The sequence below is a fragment of the Bison bison genome, unplaced genomic scaffold (genome assembly GCF_000754665.1).
Source record: "Bison bison bison isolate TAMUID 2011002044 unplaced genomic scaffold, Bison_UMD1.0 scf7180017864139, whole genome shotgun sequence".
NCBI classification, from domain to species: Eukaryota; Metazoa; Chordata; class Mammalia; order Artiodactyla; family Bovidae; genus Bison; species Bison bison.
In genome coordinates, this window is record NW_011494711.1 from 9,397,961 (window position 1) to 9,419,232 (window position 21,272).

Here is a 21,272-nt window from a genome sequence, read left to right on the forward strand (position 1 = left end):
TGCATTTCTCTGATAATGAGTGATGTTGAGCATCTTTTCATGTGTTTGTTAGCCATCTGTATGTCTTCTTTGGAGAAATGTCTATTTAGTTCTTTGGCCCATTTTTTGATTGGGTCATTTATTTTTCTGGAGTTGAGCTGTAGGAGTTGCTTGTATATTTTTGAGATTAGTTGTTTGTCAGTTGCTTCATTTGCTATTATTTTCTCCCATTCTTGATTTAGCACCCTTGTCTTAATCATTAACCTGAATTTTCTTGTTCAAGTCATTTTCCTGCCAAAATTTTAGTTTGTTTATTAAAAAATGTAATGGATTAAATGCATGAATCTACTATATATGAAGAATATTAAGGTTCTTTGAATGATCCCCTCTTCTCCCTCAAAGAGTGTACATGCATAAATTTTACTGAAGACAAAAGTAATTATTTTAAATTACCACTTGAAGTAATCTGTAATAGCTAAAATAATTTTATCTTGGCTTACTCTAGTAGAAAAGGCCACTTTATTAGTTTCTAAGTAAGGTAAATAATGTCTGTAGTTTCTAAATTAACAGTGTTGGCCAGTTTCATACTCACCAGAAGAATCTATACTCAAGATTATTTGCTTTCTTATACCTAAGACATTCTTTATCTTACTGTATTTCCCAATTATATCCTAGTTAATAAAATCTTACAGTATTTGAACAAAGTAATGGGTAAGGGTATTCCCAGGGTTATTTTTTTTCTTTCAAATATGAAAACTTGTTTTTTGGGGAAAGAAAAGATAACACAAGTAAGCTTAGATAACATAAAACTGGATGAGAAATTTATGTTCAAATATCTGACTAATCAATGCAAGGAAGAGAAAGTTCAGGAAAAGGGAAAAAAGTAGACAAATGTGCAAGTCAAATAAAATATCCAGTAATATATTATCAAGTATAATAGCACCAAGATTTTTAAGGCATTCTTTGCTTAATACTCACCAATATTTAAAGGCATTTTTTGCTGAATATTCATGAATTTTTAAAAGAAGTCATCATATATAAGATTTTATTGCATACAACTCAAAGAGGCTAATCAAATGCAAGCTTATAAACTTATAGGGCTGAAAAGAAAATGTTTTAAATATTTCATTTGTTCATGATTAACTATATATCCCATATATATTTTGCCTTGTTGTTAGAAATGCAGATATAACAATAGTGACAGGATAGCAACAAAATATCTTCCACATTTTAATGGCACTAACTATTGGCCTAAATAATATAATGGTCCCAATATATATTCTTTGTTTAAATAAAAAGCAGTTACATCTGAGGTATCATGGCATTGTCATCACTTTTCTGTATAAATTATGAAGAACAAATATTTCTAATTTTTAATAGGTATTTCTCCTAGTTAACAATCTAATCTCATCTTTAGAAACTATTGGTTTTACATCTATGGAAGTATACCTTTGCATGAAATAATTTTCTTTATTTTTCTAGGATGAACTGCATCCTACACTAAATTGAAGTATATATCATCAGTACAAGTTGGTTTAGTTATTAGTATTATTTAAGCTCTTCATGAGGATTCCCAGGTGGTGCTAGTGGTAAAGAACTTGCCTGCCAATGCAGGAGATTTGAGACTTGGGTTCAATCCTTGGGTTGGGAATATCCCCAGGAGGAGAACATGGCAACCCACTCCAGTATTCTTGCCTGGAGAATTCCATGGACAGAGGAGACTGGCAGGCTACAGTCCCTAGGGTCACACAGAGTCAGACATGACTGAAGCAATTTAGCATGCACGCATGCAGGATGGAACTTGAGCAAGAACTTTCATTGTTAAAAGCATCTGAAATTTGTGCTTTTTCATAGTAGTAAAATCTGAGGAATGCAGTCTAATAAAAGAGAGAAAAATAAACTGTTAAAGAGGTAACAATTACACCAATTAAAATACTATGTAGTTATACTGTATTTGGTTTCTTTGTTTAATCTGATTTACAAGAAAATGTTCGAGAATCGATGGAAAATAATGTGACTACATCAAGGCTTCATAACAATAGCTATTCAATATATAACTAGGTAATAATTGTCCTCTGTTTGGCAGTGCCACCTGTACTTTCAAAGCAGAAGCTGGACTTTAAACTTTTTTAGAAAAAATGTGGTATCTGTATTTTTATTTTTATTTTTTTTTTGTTATTTTAGCTATTTCAGCTTTATTTGGATTGTGATAAGAACATGAGCTCTGGAATGAGATAAATTTGAGTTCTGACACTTACTAGCTGTTTGAATTTATCTAAGTCATTCAGTTCAGTTCAGTCACTCAGTCATGTCTCTTTGCGACCCCATGAATCGCAGCACACCAGGCCTCCCTGTCCATCACCAACTCCCAGAGTTCACTCAAACTCACGTCCATCGAGTCGGTGATGCCATCCAGCCATCTCATCCTCTGTCATCCCCTTTTAAATTATATTTATATTTTTATGTAGGTGGACTGTTGTCTCTTATCTCTCTATATATATTAATATGTGTGTGTATATATATGTATGTAAAATTCTGTTTAAATCTACTTCCACTTTTCAATGAGATTAAATATAAATAAGTAAATAGGCACAGAATCCCAACCCTCAATACCAATGGGAATACAAAAAAATGATTCTTGAAACAAAGAAGATTTGTACTGTTATACAGAAGGCATTCAGAGAAAAAAAGATCTGATAAGGACAGGGGTGAGTCTAAAAGGCTTCACAAAGCTGTCAGGGAGCACAGAAAATGGAGTGTGTGCAAGGACAGCAAGGATACTGGCCTTAATGGAGTCGAAGGCCTGGACAAGGCAGAGTGGAAAATTAAGCTTTATAAGTAGTAGAGCTAAGCTCCTAAGAGAATGTAAATGTCAAGCAAGGAAATTTTGCCTCTAGGGGACAAAAAGAGCAATAATGTTTCAGACTGCAAAGGTTGCCAAAGGATAGCTTGTAACCTATTTCTAATACAACCTCATGAAATACTTGCACATGTACTTTTGTTATTAAAAATGGCATGGTGAATGTGGCCAAAATGAAAAGGGCTTTTTTTCTTGTTATTTAGTACCAAGAATAATTTCACCACAAGCAGAGCCACACTGTAGAACTTTTTGTCAGTTCATTTATTTTATTCTGTTGTAAAAGGACTTGATCCAATACTGAGCAGGAAGCTACATGTGGTATGCAGAGAAATGATACCTTTTCATTAAAGGATAAAAGGCTTTGGTAGGTTACCATGGAAACAACCTAGAGTCTACTCCAATTTCTAGTAAAGAATCCTAGTCTTCTAATGAAAACCTACCAGATATATTTCTACTCTCTCTCTAGTTGCTAACTTTCTAAATAGATTTTGAGTTGTTTTTTTTAATTACTATTTAAAAGAAGTAAAATGTGTTTATCTGGCTGCTGCTGCTGCTGCTAAGTCGCTTCAGTCGTGTCCGACTCTGTGCGACCCCATAGATGGCAGCCCACCAGGCTCCCCTGTCCTTGGGATTCTCCAGGCAAGAACACTGGAGTGGGTTGCCATTTCCTTCTCCAATGCATGAAAGTGAAAAGTGAAAGTGAAGTTGCGCAGTCGTGTCTGACTCTTAGCGACCCCATGGACTGCAGCCCACCAGGCTCCTCGGTCCATGGGATTTTCCAGGCAAGAGTACTGGAGTGGGATGCCATTGCCTTCTCCATTATCTGGCTGAGCTATGCAGAAATTGTTTGAAAGACACTTCCCTCTGCCTCCTCCAAAAACAGAGCAGCCTGCCAATTCAGAGGTGCATTGCCTGGCTGTTGTAACACCAAAGAAAGATTAAAGTGGTATCTGGAGGTCACAAGGACCAATGTTCAATTCACATCTTACATGCTGATGACACCAAGTGCCATTTCTAAGTGGTGGAACTTATCATATTACAATTTACCACTACAGAGATCTTCTGTTCATTCAGTGAGTGAAACAAGGAGCCTATAAGCTGGATATATTTTTTACTATAAGAATCTTAATGCATTACATATAAATCTAATTTAAAGACATGGCCCTGGTTTTAGACTGAGGTTTTTAGAGACATGTTAATATTGATCTCTAAGGTCTCCTATAAAGAGTTCCAAATAGTTTATGGAGACAATCCCTGCTCTAGAATATGGGATTTATCTCTCCTCCCCAGTTGTGTGTGCATTGTGCTTAATGACTTGCTTTTAAAGAGTAGAATACAGAAGGGCTTGGTACTGACTTTCCAGTGGAGAAACCTGCCAAATGCTATCTTGGGTTAGTATTCAAGGTTCTATGCTGTGAGTCATGTTAATACCAAGAACCCTTGATAAAATCTGAGGAGAATGGCATTTCACTTTTGTGATCTTCCCCAAAAAACCTATAACCCCACTCAAATCATGAGGTGAACATTAGACAAACCCAAACTGAGGTGCACTCCACAAAATAGCTAACTAGTGCTCCTCATAACTGTCAGTCATCAAATAGGTTAAAGTCTCAGCAGCCGTCAGAGCTGGCTAAGGAGATATGATGGCAACGTGTAATGTGGTATCCTGGATTGGGTGCTGAAAAAGCGAGCATAGGATCATATGGGAACTTTAAGGAAAACCCTGTGAAAGCTGAATAAAGATTGGAGTTTAATTTTTAAAATATCCCAGAAGCAAAATATTAACTATGTGGAAAGAACATGGGATATATGAGGTCTGACAGACCACAGTTCAAAGACACATTCTCCCACTTGCAAAATGAATGACTTGGAATTTACCTAACCTTTTCAAACCTCATATTCCTTATTTGAAAAAGTAAAATTATAATACTAACCCTGAAAAGTTATTAAAGAAACATAATTTATAATATGTGCTGTATCATATTTATGTGTCTTTATGCTTAGTCGCTCAGTCATGTCAGACTCTTTGCTATCCCATGGACTGTAGCCCACCAGGCTCCTCTGTTCATGGAATTTTCCAGGCAAAAATACTGGAGTGGGTTGCCATTTCCTACTCCACAGGATCTTCCTGACCAGTGATTGAGTCTGCGTCTTCCGCACTGGAAGGCAGATTCTTTACCAGTGCGCCAGGTAGAAGCCCATATCATACTTAATATCCTAATATTTAATATGACTGCTGTCTTGCCACATACATGGCAGGTTATCCTGAAATGTCTGCTTTCTCTCCTTCCACCTGCTTCTAGGCTGACATTCAAAAGGCCAGAATCTGTCCCCTTGCCTGATAGTTTTCTCTGCCAGAGGCTGCTCTGCCCACCTTGTCACACCTGGGGAATTAATCAACTCTACTCCCTGGAAGTACACCTCAGGCAAAAGTGGAGGGCAGGTGGTATAATTATCTCAGCTTCTTCACTCTTCCAGGGAACTGAATCTGAGGCTTGTTTTATCTGGTTGCCAGAGTTTCCCAACAGGATTAAGTTCCAGCTACCTATAGTGTAAATAATTTGTAATGTACCCTTTATTGGCTGCTATGCCTTCCCTGCATTCCAATCCATATTTCTTGGGATCATCTACGTAGTAAATTACTTGCACTTGAATCCTTGTTCAACATCAGCTTCTGGAGGAAGCCAAACTACATCTTAATTTAGCCGAACTGATCTTAGTTGGTAGCAATGATGAACTGTCATAAGTAGGATTTCTTTAAGCTTAAAATCACCTAGAAAAATTCAGTATTATTTGATTCAGTGCAAATGTTTTAGTAATAATATGAAGGTGAATTTTTTTTTTAATTATGTCTAATTTAAACTAAAGGTAGTTTTAAGAAGCAGTTATAGCAGATACCCAATAAAACTATCTTTGTGCTATCTTAAGGATATTACAATTTGCCTTTTGAGACATTTTAATATACTTAATAATTTTTCTCTAATTATGTGCCACATACCAGAGTTACAGCAAGTATCTAAGTAACATAATGTATGTGAAAAGGCCTTGAAATTATATTAAATATCAGTAAAAATGTATTCATAGATGATATCACAAAATCCCTTATCATTAATTTGGGGCTAATAAAACAAATACTAAAATGAATATATAATCTATATATACATATGTGTGTGTGTCATGTGAATGACATTATTGCTGCTATGTTTATTTACATTCACAGGCATAAATGAGTAAGAACCTTAAAGACTAGTTATCTTGATGCTTCACCATTCCAACTAGTGATACAGTCATAAAGGCAAAGTGAAGTGAAAGTTGCTCAGTTGTGTCCGACTCTTTGTGACCCCATGGACTAAACAGTCCATGGAATTCTCTAGGCCAGAGTACTGGAGTGGATAGCCTTTCCCTTCTCCAGAGGATCTTTCCAACCCATGGATCGAACCCAGGTCTCCCACATTGCAGGCAGATTCTTTACCAGCTGAGCCACAAGGGAACCCCAAGAATACTGGACTGGGTAGCCTATCCCTTCTCCAGCAGATCTTCCCAACCCAGGAATCAAACTGGGGTCTCCTGCATTGCGGGTGGATTCTTTCACCATCTGAGCTATCAGGGAAGCCCTCACAAAGGCGAAGTATGTATTAAGCCACTCCAGTACTCTTGCCTGGAAAATCCCATGGATGGAGGAGCCTGGTAGGCTGCAGTCCATGGGGTCGCTGAGAGTCGGACATGACTGAGCGACTTCACTTTCACTTTCCACTTTCATGCACTGGAGAAGGAAATGGCAACCCACTCCAGTGTTCTTGCCTGGAGAATCCCAGGGACAGGGGAGCCTGGTGGGCTGCCAGACGTCTATGGGGTCGCACAGAGTCGGACACGACTGAAGTGACTTAGCAGCAGCAGCAGCCCATAACTGAAGATAATCCCATCCAAGAATTCACACAGCTAATTTGTTACAGAAAATACAATGAAAAAACCAAGAACAGAGCTCAAGTAGGTAGGAAGAGTGAAGGAAACTCTTAAAGAAATCTTGGCTCTCACTTGTATGTCTGTGTATCAAATTCAAAGTTTCATGAAGAGCCTGTATAATTCGGATAAAGCCTGAAACCTTTAACATTCTCAAAAGTATTAGTTGAATAAATAGATGGATTAATTACTGAATGAATAAATAATACAGACATAGCACAGGAGAAAAGTGTTCCTCATGGTGATAGGAATTTAGTTTTTTCATGTATTTCCTTTACCTTGATGGTCACTCTCTTCATATTCTACTGTTGCATAACAAATTACTACAAATTAAGTGGATTACAACAACACAAAAGTATTACCTCACAGTGCCACAGGACAGAAATTCAGGTGCAGCATGGCTGGGTTCTCTGCTGAGAGCCTCACAGGACTGAACTAAAGGTGTTGGCCAGAGCAGTGATCTTACTGAAGGCTCCAGTTCCTCTTCCAACATTCCTGATAACTGGCAGATTTCAGTTCCTTGAAGTTAGAGGTCTGAGATCTCATCTTTGTCAGACTGCAAAGACAAAGTCTAATGTAATTATGAAGTGACTTTCTTATCATAAACACAGTGTCACTGACATTTAAGTCAGTGTTATAAAGGTAAATATATAAAGGGTGTTATACAGGGCATGTATACCATGGGACAAGAATCTACCATAATCACATAGAACACAGTCTCTGCACTTCAACTATTATCTATTGTATCTTTTGGAAGGATTCCTCTTAGGCTTAAATTTGCAATTTATATTCAATATTACAATAATAGAATATGAGTATATATTTGGATAATATTTGAGTATAGAATCCTGATTGTAGATGTCCTTTAAAAGCCTTCAAGGCAGAGTAAAGTATTAAACATACATAAACTTTAACACCAGGAAACTATGAAGTAGAAAGAAAACAGAAACATCAGTCACATTTTCTTATTGTATTAGTGCATTCTGCTTATTATATTACCTTAATCTCTTGCTCTGTTTTCCACAGAGTGGACTAGAGAACTCTAAAGACAAACTGCTTTCATTTATTCAGCAAGTAATTACTGGACACATACTCTTCTCTTAGAATTGTTTCCACAGGTATACAAAATATATCTCTAGCATTACTATTGGGAAAGCAAGGTTTAAAAAATAAAGATGAGACAAATGTAATCAAATGTAAATAATATGCCTGGATTTTGCACAGATAATAACTAATACTGAGATATCACCTGGATTTAGTACTGTATTTAGAGTTTAGATGAATTACTGCACTCAACCTTTGAAAAAGCCCAAGAAATATCCCTTTTTTATCCCTTTTTCCAGATAAGGAAGCTAAGATTTTGTCAAAGTTTCACAGTAATTCTTTGTTGTTGTTGTTCAGCTGCTCAGTCCTGTCCAATTCTTTGCTACCCCATGGTCTGCAGAACACCAAGCCTCCCTGCTGTTCACCATATCCTGGAGTTTGCTCAAAATCATGTCCATTTAGTTGATGGTGCCATCCAACCATCTTGTACTCTGTCGTCCCCTTCTCCTCTTGCCTTCAATCTTTCCCAGCATCAGGGTCTTTGCTGATGAGTCAGTTCTTCGCATCAGGTGGCCAAAGTGTTGGAGCTTCAGCTTCAGCATTGGTCCTTCCAATAAATATTCAGGGTTGATTTCTCTAGGACTGACTGATTTGATCTTGCAGTCCAAGGGATTCTCAAGAGTCTTCTCCAACACCACAATTCAAAAGCATCAATTCTTCAGTGCTCAGGTTTCTTAATGGTCCAACTCACATTTGTGACTACTGGAAAGACCATAGCTTTGCCTCTATGGGCCTTTGTCAGCAAAGCAACAATGTTTCTGCTTTTTAATATGCTGTCTAGTTTGTCATAGCTCTTCTTCCAAGGAGCAAGCATTTTTTTAATTTCATGGCTGCAGTCACCATCCACAGTGATTTTGAAGCCCAAGAAAATAAAGTCTGTCACTGTTTCCATATTTTCCTCATCTATTTGCCATAAAGTGATGGGACCAGATGCCATGATCTAAGTTTTTTGAATGTTGAGTTTTGAGCCAGATTTATCACTCTCCTCTTTCACCTTCATCAAGAGACTCTTTCACTTGATGTGAAAAGTTCCTCTTCACTTTCTGCCATAAGGGTGGTGTCATCTGCATATCTGAGGTTATTGATACTTCTCCCGGCAATCTTGAATCCAGTTTGTGATTCATCCAGCTCAGCATTTTGCATGATGTACACTGCATGTAAGTTAAATAAGCCAGTTGACAATATACAGCCTTGATGTACTCCTTTCTCAATTTGGAACCAGTCTGTTGTTCCATGTCCGGTTCTAACTGTTGCTTCTTGGCCAGCATACAGGTTTCTCAGGAGGCAGCTAAGGTGGTCTGGTATTCCCATCTCTTGAAGAATTTTCCACAGTTTGTTGTGATCCACTCAAAGTCAATAGAGTAGTCAGTGAAACAGATGTAGGTATTTTTCGGTAATTCTCTTGCTTTTTCTATGACCCAACGGATGCTGGCAATTTAATCTCTGGTTCCTCTGCCTTATCTAAATCCATCTTATAAATCTGAAAGTTTTTGGTTCACATACTGTTGATATGTAGCTTGAAGGATTTTGAGCATTATTTTTCTGGCATGTGAAATGAGTACAACTGTGCGGTAGTTTGAACATTCTTTGGCATTGCCCTTCTTTGCACTGGAATGAAAACTGACCTTTTCTAGTCCTGTGGCCACTGCTGAGTTTTGCAAATTTGCTGGTACACTGAGTGCAGCACTTTAATAGCACCATCTTTTAGGGTCTGAAATAGCTCAGCTGGAATTCCCTCACCTCCACTAGCTTTGTCTGTAGTAATGCTTTCTAAATCCACTTGACTTTGCACTCCTGGATGTCTAGCTCTACATGAGTGACCACACCATTTTAGTTATCTGGGTCATTAAGATATTTTTTTGTATAATTCTTCTGTCCATTCTTGCCACCTCTTCTTAGTATCATCTGCCTCTGTTCAGTTCATACTGTCTCTGTCCTTTACTGTGTCCATCTTTGCATGAAATATTCCCTTGGTATGTCTAATTTTCTTGAAGAATATGGAGGAAGGTCAGACTCAGGTCTTTGTCATTTTCTAAAGACCACGGTGTTATGCTGTCCTGCTATATTAAGAAAGTGAAGAATGTACTAAGATTTTAAGGGGGTGGTCTTTTCCTGGAAAAGTGGAATGGATAGTCTAATAATACAATCAGCATATACCAGGTCAAGAATGCAAGAATGAGGTGACTTGCTGAGCACAAATAAGCAACTACCAAATTGTTATATACAGTTATATTGAAGTCAAAAAGGAAAGAGTTAAGCCTTCAGAAGTGATATTGAGGAGAGACTGGTAATACCGAACTTGAGATACACACCCAGCTCATGTTTTTAACAGCAGTCTTTTAGAGCATTAAAACTGTAAAAGACCATAGATATCATGTAGGCATGTAAGATAAGAGTACGCAGCTAGGAGCTACCTACATCTCCTTAACCTCCTCTGCACAAATCACTGAGCTAACAGGCTATAAATAGAGTCTGAAATTAAGACAGAAAAAATCTTTCATCTAAAAGCAAAAGCCTCTTTGCTTGGCATCTCCATTGATAAATTCAATTCCACCCATGCATTCTCCATGCTAGGATCAGGAAGATGTGACATACATTAAGAGAGAACATGTTAAAAAATAAACCACACTGCTAGGGACTTCCCGGGTAGTCCAGCGCTTTGCCTTACACTGCAGGGGATGTGATTCGATCCTGGTTGGCAAGCTAAGATCCCACATGCCTCACAGCCAAAAAAAAAAAAAAAAACATAAAACAACAGAACCAATAATGCAGCAAATTCAATAAAGACTTTAAAATGGATCACATCAAAAAACACACACACATTGTTAAATGTCAAATTTTTATTGCTAAACAATTTCCTTTTGTTATTTCCTGAGCTACATTTTTACAGAATGAGGCGGGGAAAAAACTATGTTTACTTTCTTATAATTTGCCCTTCTGGATGGCTGTTAACAGATTCCTTGAATTGTCTGTATTTCAAATACCTAAATAGATTCCCAGAGGCCCCAAAGCTCTAAAATTGGTATGTAAAGGGCAATACAGTCAAGTAAAAGAATAGCAGCAATAAGCCTGGGGTCCAGAGAGACCTCTGTCACTAAGAAGCTTTGGCAAATTGTGCAAACCCTGTAACTTTATTGACTTCGTGTGTGTGTGTGTGTGTGTGTGTGTGTTCAGTCACTCAGTTGTGTTCAACTCTTTGCGACCCCATGAACTGTAGCCTGCCAGGCTCCTCTGTCCATGGGGATTCTCCAGGCAAGAATACTGGAGTCGGTTGCCATGCCCTCCTCCAGGGGATCTTCCAAACCCAAGGATCAAACTTAGGTCTTCTGCACTGCAGGCAGATTCTTTACTGACTGAGCCACCAGGGAAGTCCAAGAATACAGGAATCGGTAGCCTATGCTTTCTCCAGGTGATCTTCCTGACCCAGGAATCGAGCCATGATCTCCTGCATTGCAGATGGATTCTTTACCAGCTGAGCTACCAGGGAAGCTCCTTATTGGACCTCAGTTTCTTCATATAGAAAGTGAAGCAGTTACCATATTGTGACAGAGTGTCTTTAAACTGTGAACTTTTACAGTAAATGTTGTCCTGAGGAACTCATCTGGAAAAGTATTTTATAAATTCAAAACTAAATCTAGGAAAATAACAACCAATATATTTAATAAATCTGAATCAAATACACATGTGAGCCTTTTGATAAACACATATTTTTTGGCCAAATGTTTCTTTAAGGATTAAGGGAAAGAAACCCTATCCCAAGATAAAGCCAGCAGAGGGCGTTTAGTCCCCAAATCTCTTGCCAAAGAAGTGGTCCAGGTCCCAGTAACACAGAACACAGTGTCCTTGGTTTGCAACTTGGACTGTTCCACAACGTTTTGTGAAAGGCTACTTATACTATTTACAGTCTTTCAAAGGGATAAAAAAATGAGTTGTTTGTAGGAAGTAGCTATACAATATTAGGGTTTTAGGCAAGATATAATTAAAAAAAATATATATATATATAGACATTCTTTCCATTGTTTGAACTAAAACTAATTTACTGTAGACTATTTTAGGCAATTATTACACAATCCTTAAAAAAATGTTTACATGTTGTTATAATTTTAGATATTTGATGAATCATAAAATGCCTTTGATCATACTTTCCAAAAAGAACAATCCAAAACAAACTGCATGCATGTGTGATATAATGAAAAAGTTTACCTTTTCTGGAAAAATATTAAGATTAAAAGGAACTGAGAATGGACTTTGCTATCATCTTTTATATGTTGGGAGTTATTTCTAAACTCATTTGAGTGCATCAATTCAAAGACAGAAATTAATCTAATCTCAATAAAGTATACATAAAAGCAAGAAAATCATCTAGTCACAGTAAAGAACCATTTTACAAAGATAATATTTAAGTAGAAAAATGATTATGAAAATACGCTCATGCTTTTTGAAAGTATAACTGGATATTACAATTTTAAGCCTAGAAATCAAGATACAATAGATGTGAAACCTAAAGTCTAACCTTCATACCCAAAATTCGCAATGACGATTTGGAAAACTAATCACATTACTTTTAAAGACTTCCACCAGCATTAGGAATTAGGAAGTGTATCAGTTTCCTCAAACTGCTATAGCAAACCATCACAAACTTAGATGGCTTAAACAACAAAAATTCATTGACTCACAGTGTTCGAGGCTGGGAATCTGAAATCAAGGTGTCAGAAGGGGCATATTCTTTCAGAAACCTTCAAGGGAGAATCACTGCTTGCTGTTTCTAACTTGCAGTGTTTCCCAGCAATTGCAGTGGCTTGTACATGCATCAGTTAATTATTTTTTTTTCAATTGCAAATCCAAAGAAAGATAAATTTATTATACAGGGTCAGATAGTATTCTATAGATATATTTCTTAATTGTGATGTAAATTACATATCTATTAACTGACCGAAATGAATCAAAATTAGAATTGAGGAACAAAGAGAGTTTTGCAGATTTCTCTCTAGAACTTTCAATAAAATTTCCAAACTATCATGAGAGACCCAAGGAGAATTGTTCCTCAGGCTGTGATTATGCTCATTATGCAAAATTCATGGTGAATATGGATGCTTGGTGTTTCCATTTACATTACCATCTGTATACAACTAAAATAAAGCAGCTTCAAAGTGGAAAATTACCCTTTGCATTGAAATAATCCTGTAGTGGGCAAAAGATATTTCTCTAGAAATTACCCTCTAGAAATGTCTACTACCAGACTCATTTATTTAATATGTTTGTAACTATAGTAAAAATACTAATCATATTTGGGAAAATACTTCTCCCATGTGTGTTTCATTTGTTCTTTTAGTTGCTTATTTTCCCATGAAAAGGATAAACTTTAAAAAGTATACACATATACATGACATTTCAAAGACAGGAAATTTTTTTCTGAATTTAACACACAAAAATCTATAATATAACTTATATTGTTCAAGTAAATGAACTGTATATATGGCCCAAGTTTTTATATTGTTAAACAGAATGTATAACCTTTGTGAAAATTTTCCTTTTAAGATGTTGGCTTATTTAATAGGGTACTTGGATTCCATCACTGACTTTACATCTTTCTCTTATCAGTACTTGTGACTTTCCTAGAAGCCCTGAGTAGTAGTTCTGTAGAGGTAACCATTTCAAGACTAACTTAGTCAATTTACAGACTAGGACTCAGTTTATAAGAGTTGACTTCCTTAGATTTCATCACATTGCTTTGGGAAATGAAAAGACCTTGAAATGAACTTTCTCCTCATACTCCCTCTTTGCAAAATAAATAAATAAATACCCACAGAATACTGAAGCATGCTTATCATAACAGAAGAAAACTTTTATAATTATGTACTTAATAACCCTCATGAAACTTTAATAATCAATGTTATAATAGTTCACACTAGGAATAATATACATTATTATAATATCATTTTCAATTAGTTAACAATGAGTCTACCATCTGCCTTGACATTTCTTAGATATTTTGAGAATTATAGTCAAGCCCAGCCAAAACCACATTAAAAACATAAACACAGACCCTGCCTTTACAGAAATCTCTAGAGCTAATTCTACAACCTTCAGAAATCCACTGACAATACTTAATAAAATGTATGTGATATACAGGGAAATGTATGTGACATGAAGTCCATGGGGTCACGTAGAGTTGGACACGACTTGGTGACTAAACACATACATATATGTGATGTACTTGCGTTATGGAAAGGAAATTGATGAAAAAACATCATTGTCTCTAGACTTCGGGAATTGGTCATATGGTAGTGGGAACAAGGACTGCCCTTTATGGAGCTCCATGTAGTTTACAAACTTTATTGAGCCTGTTGTATAAGCTTTATAAGGCAAATACAGTGCAGGAAAACAAATGCAAACAAATAATAAGGTATAGTTAACATTATCTAACACCACACACAAAATTAAACTCAAAATGGATTAAACACGGAAATGTTAAAACTGGGTACTATAAAACTTTAGAGGAAAACATAGGCAGAGCACATAAATCACAGCAATACCTTTTTGAATCCATAAACAAATGGGACCTAGTTAAACTTAAAAAACTTTTGCACATCAAAGGAAATCATAAAACAAAAAGACAACCTACAGGATGGGAGAAAATATTTGCATATGATGAGACCAACAAGAGATTAATTCCTAAAATATGTAAACAGTTCTTATAGCTCAATATCAAAAAAAGAAACAGTCCAATCAAAAAATGGGTAGAAGATCTAAATAGATATTTCTCCAAAGAAGACGTTCACATGGCCAAAGGGCACATGCTGCTACTGCTAAGTCGCTTCAGTCGTGTCTGCCTCTGTGCCACCCCATAGACGGCAGCCCACCAGGCTCCCCCGTCCCTGGGATTCTCCAGACAAGAACGCTGGAGTAGGTTGCCACGTCCTTCTCCAATGCATGAAAGTGAAAAGTGAAAGAAGTCACTCAGTCGTGTCCGACTCTTAGCGACCCCATGGACTGCAGCCTACCAGGCTCCTCCATCCATGGGATTTTCCAGGCAAGAGTACTGGAGTGGGGTGCCATTGCCTTCTCCGAAAGGGCACATGCAAAGATGCATAATCATGAGACAAATGCAAATCAAAACTACAATGAGGTATATCATCTTACACTAGTCAGAATGGCCATCATCAAAAACTTGAAAAGTTTTTGAAAAGTGCGTGCTGGACAGACGGTGGAGAAAAAGGAACCCTCATACACTGCTGATGGGAATGTAAATGGATACTACCACTATGGAGAACAGTATGGAAGCTCCTTTAAAACCTAATAGTAGAGCTATCACATGATCCAGCAGTCCCACTCCTGGACACATATCCAGAAAAGATGAAAACTCTACTGGAAAAGATACATGCACCCCAATGTTCACTGCAGCACTATTTACAACAGCCAAGACTTGGAAGCAGCCTAAATGTCCACTGACAGAGGAATGGATAAAGAGGATGCAGTATATGAATATATACAGGGGAATATTACTCGGTCATAAAAAAAGAATGAAATAATGTCATCTGCAGCAACATGAATGGACCCAGAGATCATCATACTAAGTGAAGTAAGTCAGACAAAAATGAAAGTCGCTCGGTCGTGTCTGACTCTTTGTGACCCCATGGACTATACACAGTCCATGGGATTCTCCAGGCTAGAATACAGGAGTGAGTAGCCTTTCCTTCCTCCAGGGGATCTTCCCAACACAGGAATCAAATCCAGGTCTCCTGCATTGCAGGCAGATTCTTACCAGCTGAGCCACAAAGGAAGCCAGACAAACAATTAACATACATCACTTATAACGTGGAATCTAAAACATGATACAAATGACCAAAACAAAAACAGACTCACAGACATAGAAAACAAACTTCTGTTAACAAAGACGAAAGAGATGGGGTGGGAAAGAGGGATAAATTAGGAGTCTGGGTTAACATATACACTACTATATACAAAAGAGATAATCAAGACAGACCTACTAGGGAATAATACTCAATATGTCATAACCTATAATGGGAAAGAATACACACACACACACACCACTGTGCTGTACACCTGAAACTAACACAACATTGTAAATCAACTATTCAATTTTACAAAAATAAAAGGGAAAAAATAAAACAAGTCAGAATTACAAAAATAACAATAATTTAGTTTGTTAAACTGAGAGTTCATAAAAACCTTAAAAAACACATGACATGGTACCTATTTTGTATTTGAGGAAAAGAACACAGAGAGATGAACTAGCTTTCTCAAGATCACATAGCAGAGATCATTTGAAAACACAAGTTTATATGATATGAAAGCTTCCACAGATAAATCTTGCTATACTGCAACATTTTTTAAAAGAGGTATTATTTTATTAGCTGCCTTTTATATTTGCAGGTATTTTCTTATACTGCTGACAAAGAAATCCGAACCGATGACTTGTGCTTAGATGTTTCTAGACTCAATGGACCTGTAATCATGTTAAAATGCCACCATATGAGAGGAAATCAGTTATGGGAGTATGATGCTGAGGTACAGTATTTTCTTAACTTCTTATTTAATGCTAGACTCAGTCATGTATTTCAAATAGTGATCCTTCAAGCTAACTTTCTCGGCATTGAAAGAACTGCACTTTCAAGCACTCATGTTCACAGCTGAAAACATTAGGATGGTATATCACACAAACAGGTTTTTACAGAACTACGCCATTAGTATAAAATATGAATGAGGAAAATAGCCATTTTTATGTGCTTAAAATTTGTTATCACCACAAACATGCTCAACATAAATTAGGTAATGGATGGGCCATGCCCCTCTAAGAGGTTTGCGTGTCCTCTACGAAGATGTGCATACAGGACAATATCAATAATATTTTCAAATGTTAGCTTTTACACTAATGTAATCTGTGATATTTATGCTTCTCAACTTAAAGGAAAAAGAAAAAAGCTACAAGATTAGCATGAATATTCTTTATATTAGTAAATATTTGCAGAATTCAATAAATTATGTACATTCTCAGCTAAGGAGCAATTTACAAGATAGCACATTTTCATAATAGAAGAGAGGGACAGAAAACAATAAAATTACTGTTGGGAATTTATAGCCAGGCAGTGTGTAAAAACCAGATCAACCATCAGATGGAGCTAATAAAAAAGAAATATTTTCCTCTGCATAAGGAAGCTGGAATGGAAACAGCTGCATTTCCTTCAGTTCTCTTTGCTTAGCAAAATTAACTGGTTACCTCTGCTACATTTCCCACATCATTAAATGGTTGGTGACTTATTTAAAGATAAGTAAATTTTATTCTTACAAGATAAATAATACAAGAGAGGTGAATGAATTTCACAAATGCAGTGTTCTATGCAAGCCTGTACTGCTCTGCAGGAGTAACATTTTAAAAAGCAAACTACAGATTGTTGGTATTGTTGATATTTTAACAAGGTCTTCTTTTTAAACACTTTTTGAATGACAATTTAATTTGTAAGATGTTGTAGTTTCTTAAGTGGAATATCAGGAAAACAATGAATTCTGATGTGATTTGAAACTAGTTATGTAGATTTGATATTAGGCTCTAAAATTTATACAAAATTATCAAGCTCCTTACACATCAAATATTTTTCTTCTGGAACGTTATTAAAGACAGACACCTTGAATTCTTCTTATATTTCACCAGTGTGTTCCACTTGGATTCTTTTGTCTTCCTAATATGTTAATCATCTTCTCTGTCTGACCACCAAGTTTTTCTCTTCAACTGTTACCATCCATCACCAACCTTCAAGATTGGGTGGGGATTGATGGTATGTACTCCAATAATGGACGTGGATAATTCTGGACCCTGAGCCTCTAACCTCTTCAACAAGAAAAAATACAGATTAAAAGTACAAATAAAGGAGAAATGCCGCAAGTTTTAAAATAAAAGCTTTTGTTGTTCCTTAGTTTTTACTAGGAAACTAGGATTTTATGGGGTTTGTGCTAAAAAACCAACTTCTAGCATATATTAAGGGGGAAATGAATATATATATTTTTTGTGAGATGAATGAGTATAGAATTTCACAATACCACATTAAATCTTTAAACTTTCTATAATTTTTGAGTAACAAGGCTTCTAAAGTCATAATTCAAATTCCTTCATATTTAAAATAACTATTGTTTACAATTGTGTATACTTGTTTATCGGAGAAGGCAATGGCACCCCACTCCAGTACTCTTGCCTGGAAAAACCCATGGGCGGAGGAGCCTGGTGGGCTGCAGTCCATGGGTCGCTAAGAGTCAGACATGACTGAGCGACTTCACTTTCACTTTCCACTTTCATGCATTGGAGGAGGAAATGGCAACCCACTCCAGTGTTCTTGCCTGGAGAATCCCAGGGACGGCGGGGCCTGGTGGCTGCCGTCTCTGGGGTTGCACAGAGTCAGACACGACTGAAGCGACTTAGCAGCAGCAGCAGCATACTTGTTTATATATTTATCAGCCAGTAGCAAGATTATTGAGGCATTTAGGGATTTTGAAGGAAAGGTTAAAAAAAATTAGGTAGCTTCAGCTAAGACATAGTTTTCTTAGAAATTTACTATTTTGAATACCTAGTAGTTATTCTACTGTAGTATTTTTAGAGCACTGTAATATGAAACACACATGATAAAGCTTATAATATGCCATAAGTATTGTGAAATGTAATTCACTCATCTTAATAATTATATTCATAGCTTAATTTACTGTTAGTTTTCAAAATTATGATGTTCAACTTCTCTAACTGTAAAATTTTAAATAATACAAATTCTTTTGCCAAATTAAAAAATGTAGAAAACATAATGTAGAGGAGACACATGAAAATAGAATAATTATACAAACAATGTGGTCCACTGGAGAAGGGAATGGCAAACCACTTCAGTATTCTTGCCTAGAGAACCCCATGAACAGTATGAAAAGGCAGAAAGATAGGACACTGAAAGATGAATACCCCAGGTCGGTCAGTGCCCAATATGCTACTGGAAATCAGTGGAGAAATAACTCCAGAAAGAATGAAGGGATGGAGCCAAAGCACAAACAACACCCAGCTGTGAATGGGACTGGTGAAAGAAGCAAGGTCCGATGCTATAAAGACCAATATTGCATAGGAACCTGGAATGGCAGGTCCATGAGTCAAGGCAAATTGGAAGTGGTCAAACAGGAGATGGCAAGAGTGAACATAGACATTCTAGGTATCAGGGAACCAAAATGGACTGGAATGGGTGAATTTAAATCAGATGACCATTATATCTACTACTGTGGGCAGGAATCCCTTAGAAGAAATGGAATAGCCAACATGGTCAACAAGAGAGTCCAAAATGCAGTACTTGGATGCAATCTCAAGAACGACAGACTGATCTCTCTTTGTTTCCAAGGCAAACCATTCAATATCACAGTAATCCAAGCCTATGCCTCAACCAGTAATGCTGAAGAAGCTGAAGTTGAATGGTTCTATGAAGACCCCCAAGACCTTCTAGAACTAACACCCCAAAGAGATATCCATTTCATTATAGGGGACTGGAGTGCAAAAGTAGGAAGTTAAGAAACACCTGGAGTAACAGGCAAATTTGGCCTTGGAGTATGGAATGAAGCAGGGCAAAGGCTAATAGACTTCTGCCAAGAGAATGCACTGGTCATACCAAATACCCTCTTCCAACAGCACAAGAGAAGACTCTACACATGGACATCACCAGATGGTCAACACCAAAATCAGAATGATTATATTCTTTGCAGCAAAAGATGGAGATGCTCTATACAGTCAGCAAAAACAAGACTGGGAGTTGACTGTGGCTCAGATCATGAACTCCTTATTGCCAAATTCAGACTTAAATTGAAGAAAGTGAGGAAAAACCACTAGACCATTCAGGTATGACATAAATCAAATCCCCTATGATTATACAGTGGAAGTGAGAAATAGATTTAAGGGACTAGATCTGATAGAGTGCCTGATGAACTATTGACGGAGGTTCGTGACATTGTACAGGAGACAGGAATAAAGATCATCCCCAAGAAAAAGAAATGCAAAAAAAGCAAAATGGCTGTCTGAGGAGGCCTTACAAATAGCTGTGAAAAGAAGAAAAGCAAAAAGCAAAGGAAAAAAGGAAACATATACCCATTTGAAACCAGAGGTCCAAAGAATAGCAAGGAAGAGATAAGAAAGCCTTCCTCAGCTATCAATGCAAAGAAATAGAGGAAAACAATAGAATGGGAAAGACTAGAACAAGGGAACATTTCATACAAAGATGGGCTAAATAAAGGACAGAAATGGTATGGACCTAACAGAAGCAGAAGATATTAAGAAGAGGTGGCAAGAATACACAAAAGAACTGTACAAGAAAGATCTTCATGACCCAGAAAATCACGATGGTGTGATCACTCACACTCACCTAGGGCCAGATATCCTGGAATGTGAAGTCAAGTGGGCCTTAAAAAGCATCACTACAAACAAAGCTGGTGGCGGTGATGGAAATCCAGTTGAGCTATTTCAAATCCTGAAAGATGATGCTGTGAAAATGCTGCACTCAATATGCCAGCAAATTTGGAAAACTTAGCAGTGGCCATAGGACTGGAAAAGGTCAGTTTTCATTCCAATCCCAAAGAAAGGCAATGCCAAAAAATGCTCAAACTACTGCACAATTGCACTCATCTCACATGCTAGTAAAGTAACGCTCAAAATTCTCCAAGCCAGGCTTGAGCAATATGTGAACCATGAATTCCAGATGTTCAAGGTGGTTTTAGAAAAGGCAATGGAACCAGAGATCAAATTGCCAACATCCGCTGGATCATCAAAAAAGCATGAGAGTTCCAGAAAAACATCTGCTTTATTGACTATGCCAAAGCCTTTCACTGTGTGGATCACAATAAACTGTGGAAAATTGTGAAAGAGATGGGAATACCAGACCACTGGACCTGCCTCTTGAGAAACCTGTATGCAGGGCAGGAAGCAACAGGTAGAACTGGACATGGAACAACAGATTGTTTTTAAATAGGAAAAGGAGTATGTCAAGGCTGTATATTGTCACCCTGCTTATTTAACTTCTATGCAGAGTACATCATGAGAAATGCTGGGCTGGAAGAAGCCCAAGCTGGAATCAAGATTGCCGGGAGAAATATCAATACCCTCAGATATGCAGATGACACCACCCTTATGGCAGAAAGTGAAGAGGAACTAAAAAGCCTCCTGATGAAAGTGAAAGAGGAGAGTGAAAAAGTTGGCTTAAAGCTCAACATTCAGAAAATGAAGATCATGGCATCTTGTCCCATCACTTCATGGCAAATAGATGGGGAAACAGTGGAAACAGTGTCAGACTTTATTTTTCTGGTCTCCAAAATCACTGAAGATGGTGACTGCAGCCATGAAATC

The 21,272-nt window shown here is 37.1% G+C and overlaps 1 protein-coding gene across 1 annotated transcript in view; it reads left to right on the top strand.

Moving 5' to 3' along the window:
• GALNT13 (polypeptide N-acetylgalactosaminyltransferase 13) overlaps positions 1–21,272 on the top strand; it is a 628,841-nt gene that overhangs the window by 598,615 nt on the left and 8,954 nt on the right. Inside the window, exon 12 of the mRNA XM_010840017.1 lies at positions 16,301–16,435. Within this exon, the coding sequence (XP_010838319.1) occupies positions 16,301–16,435 (135 nt within the window). The remainder of the gene's footprint in view (positions 1–16,300; positions 16,436–21,272) is intronic.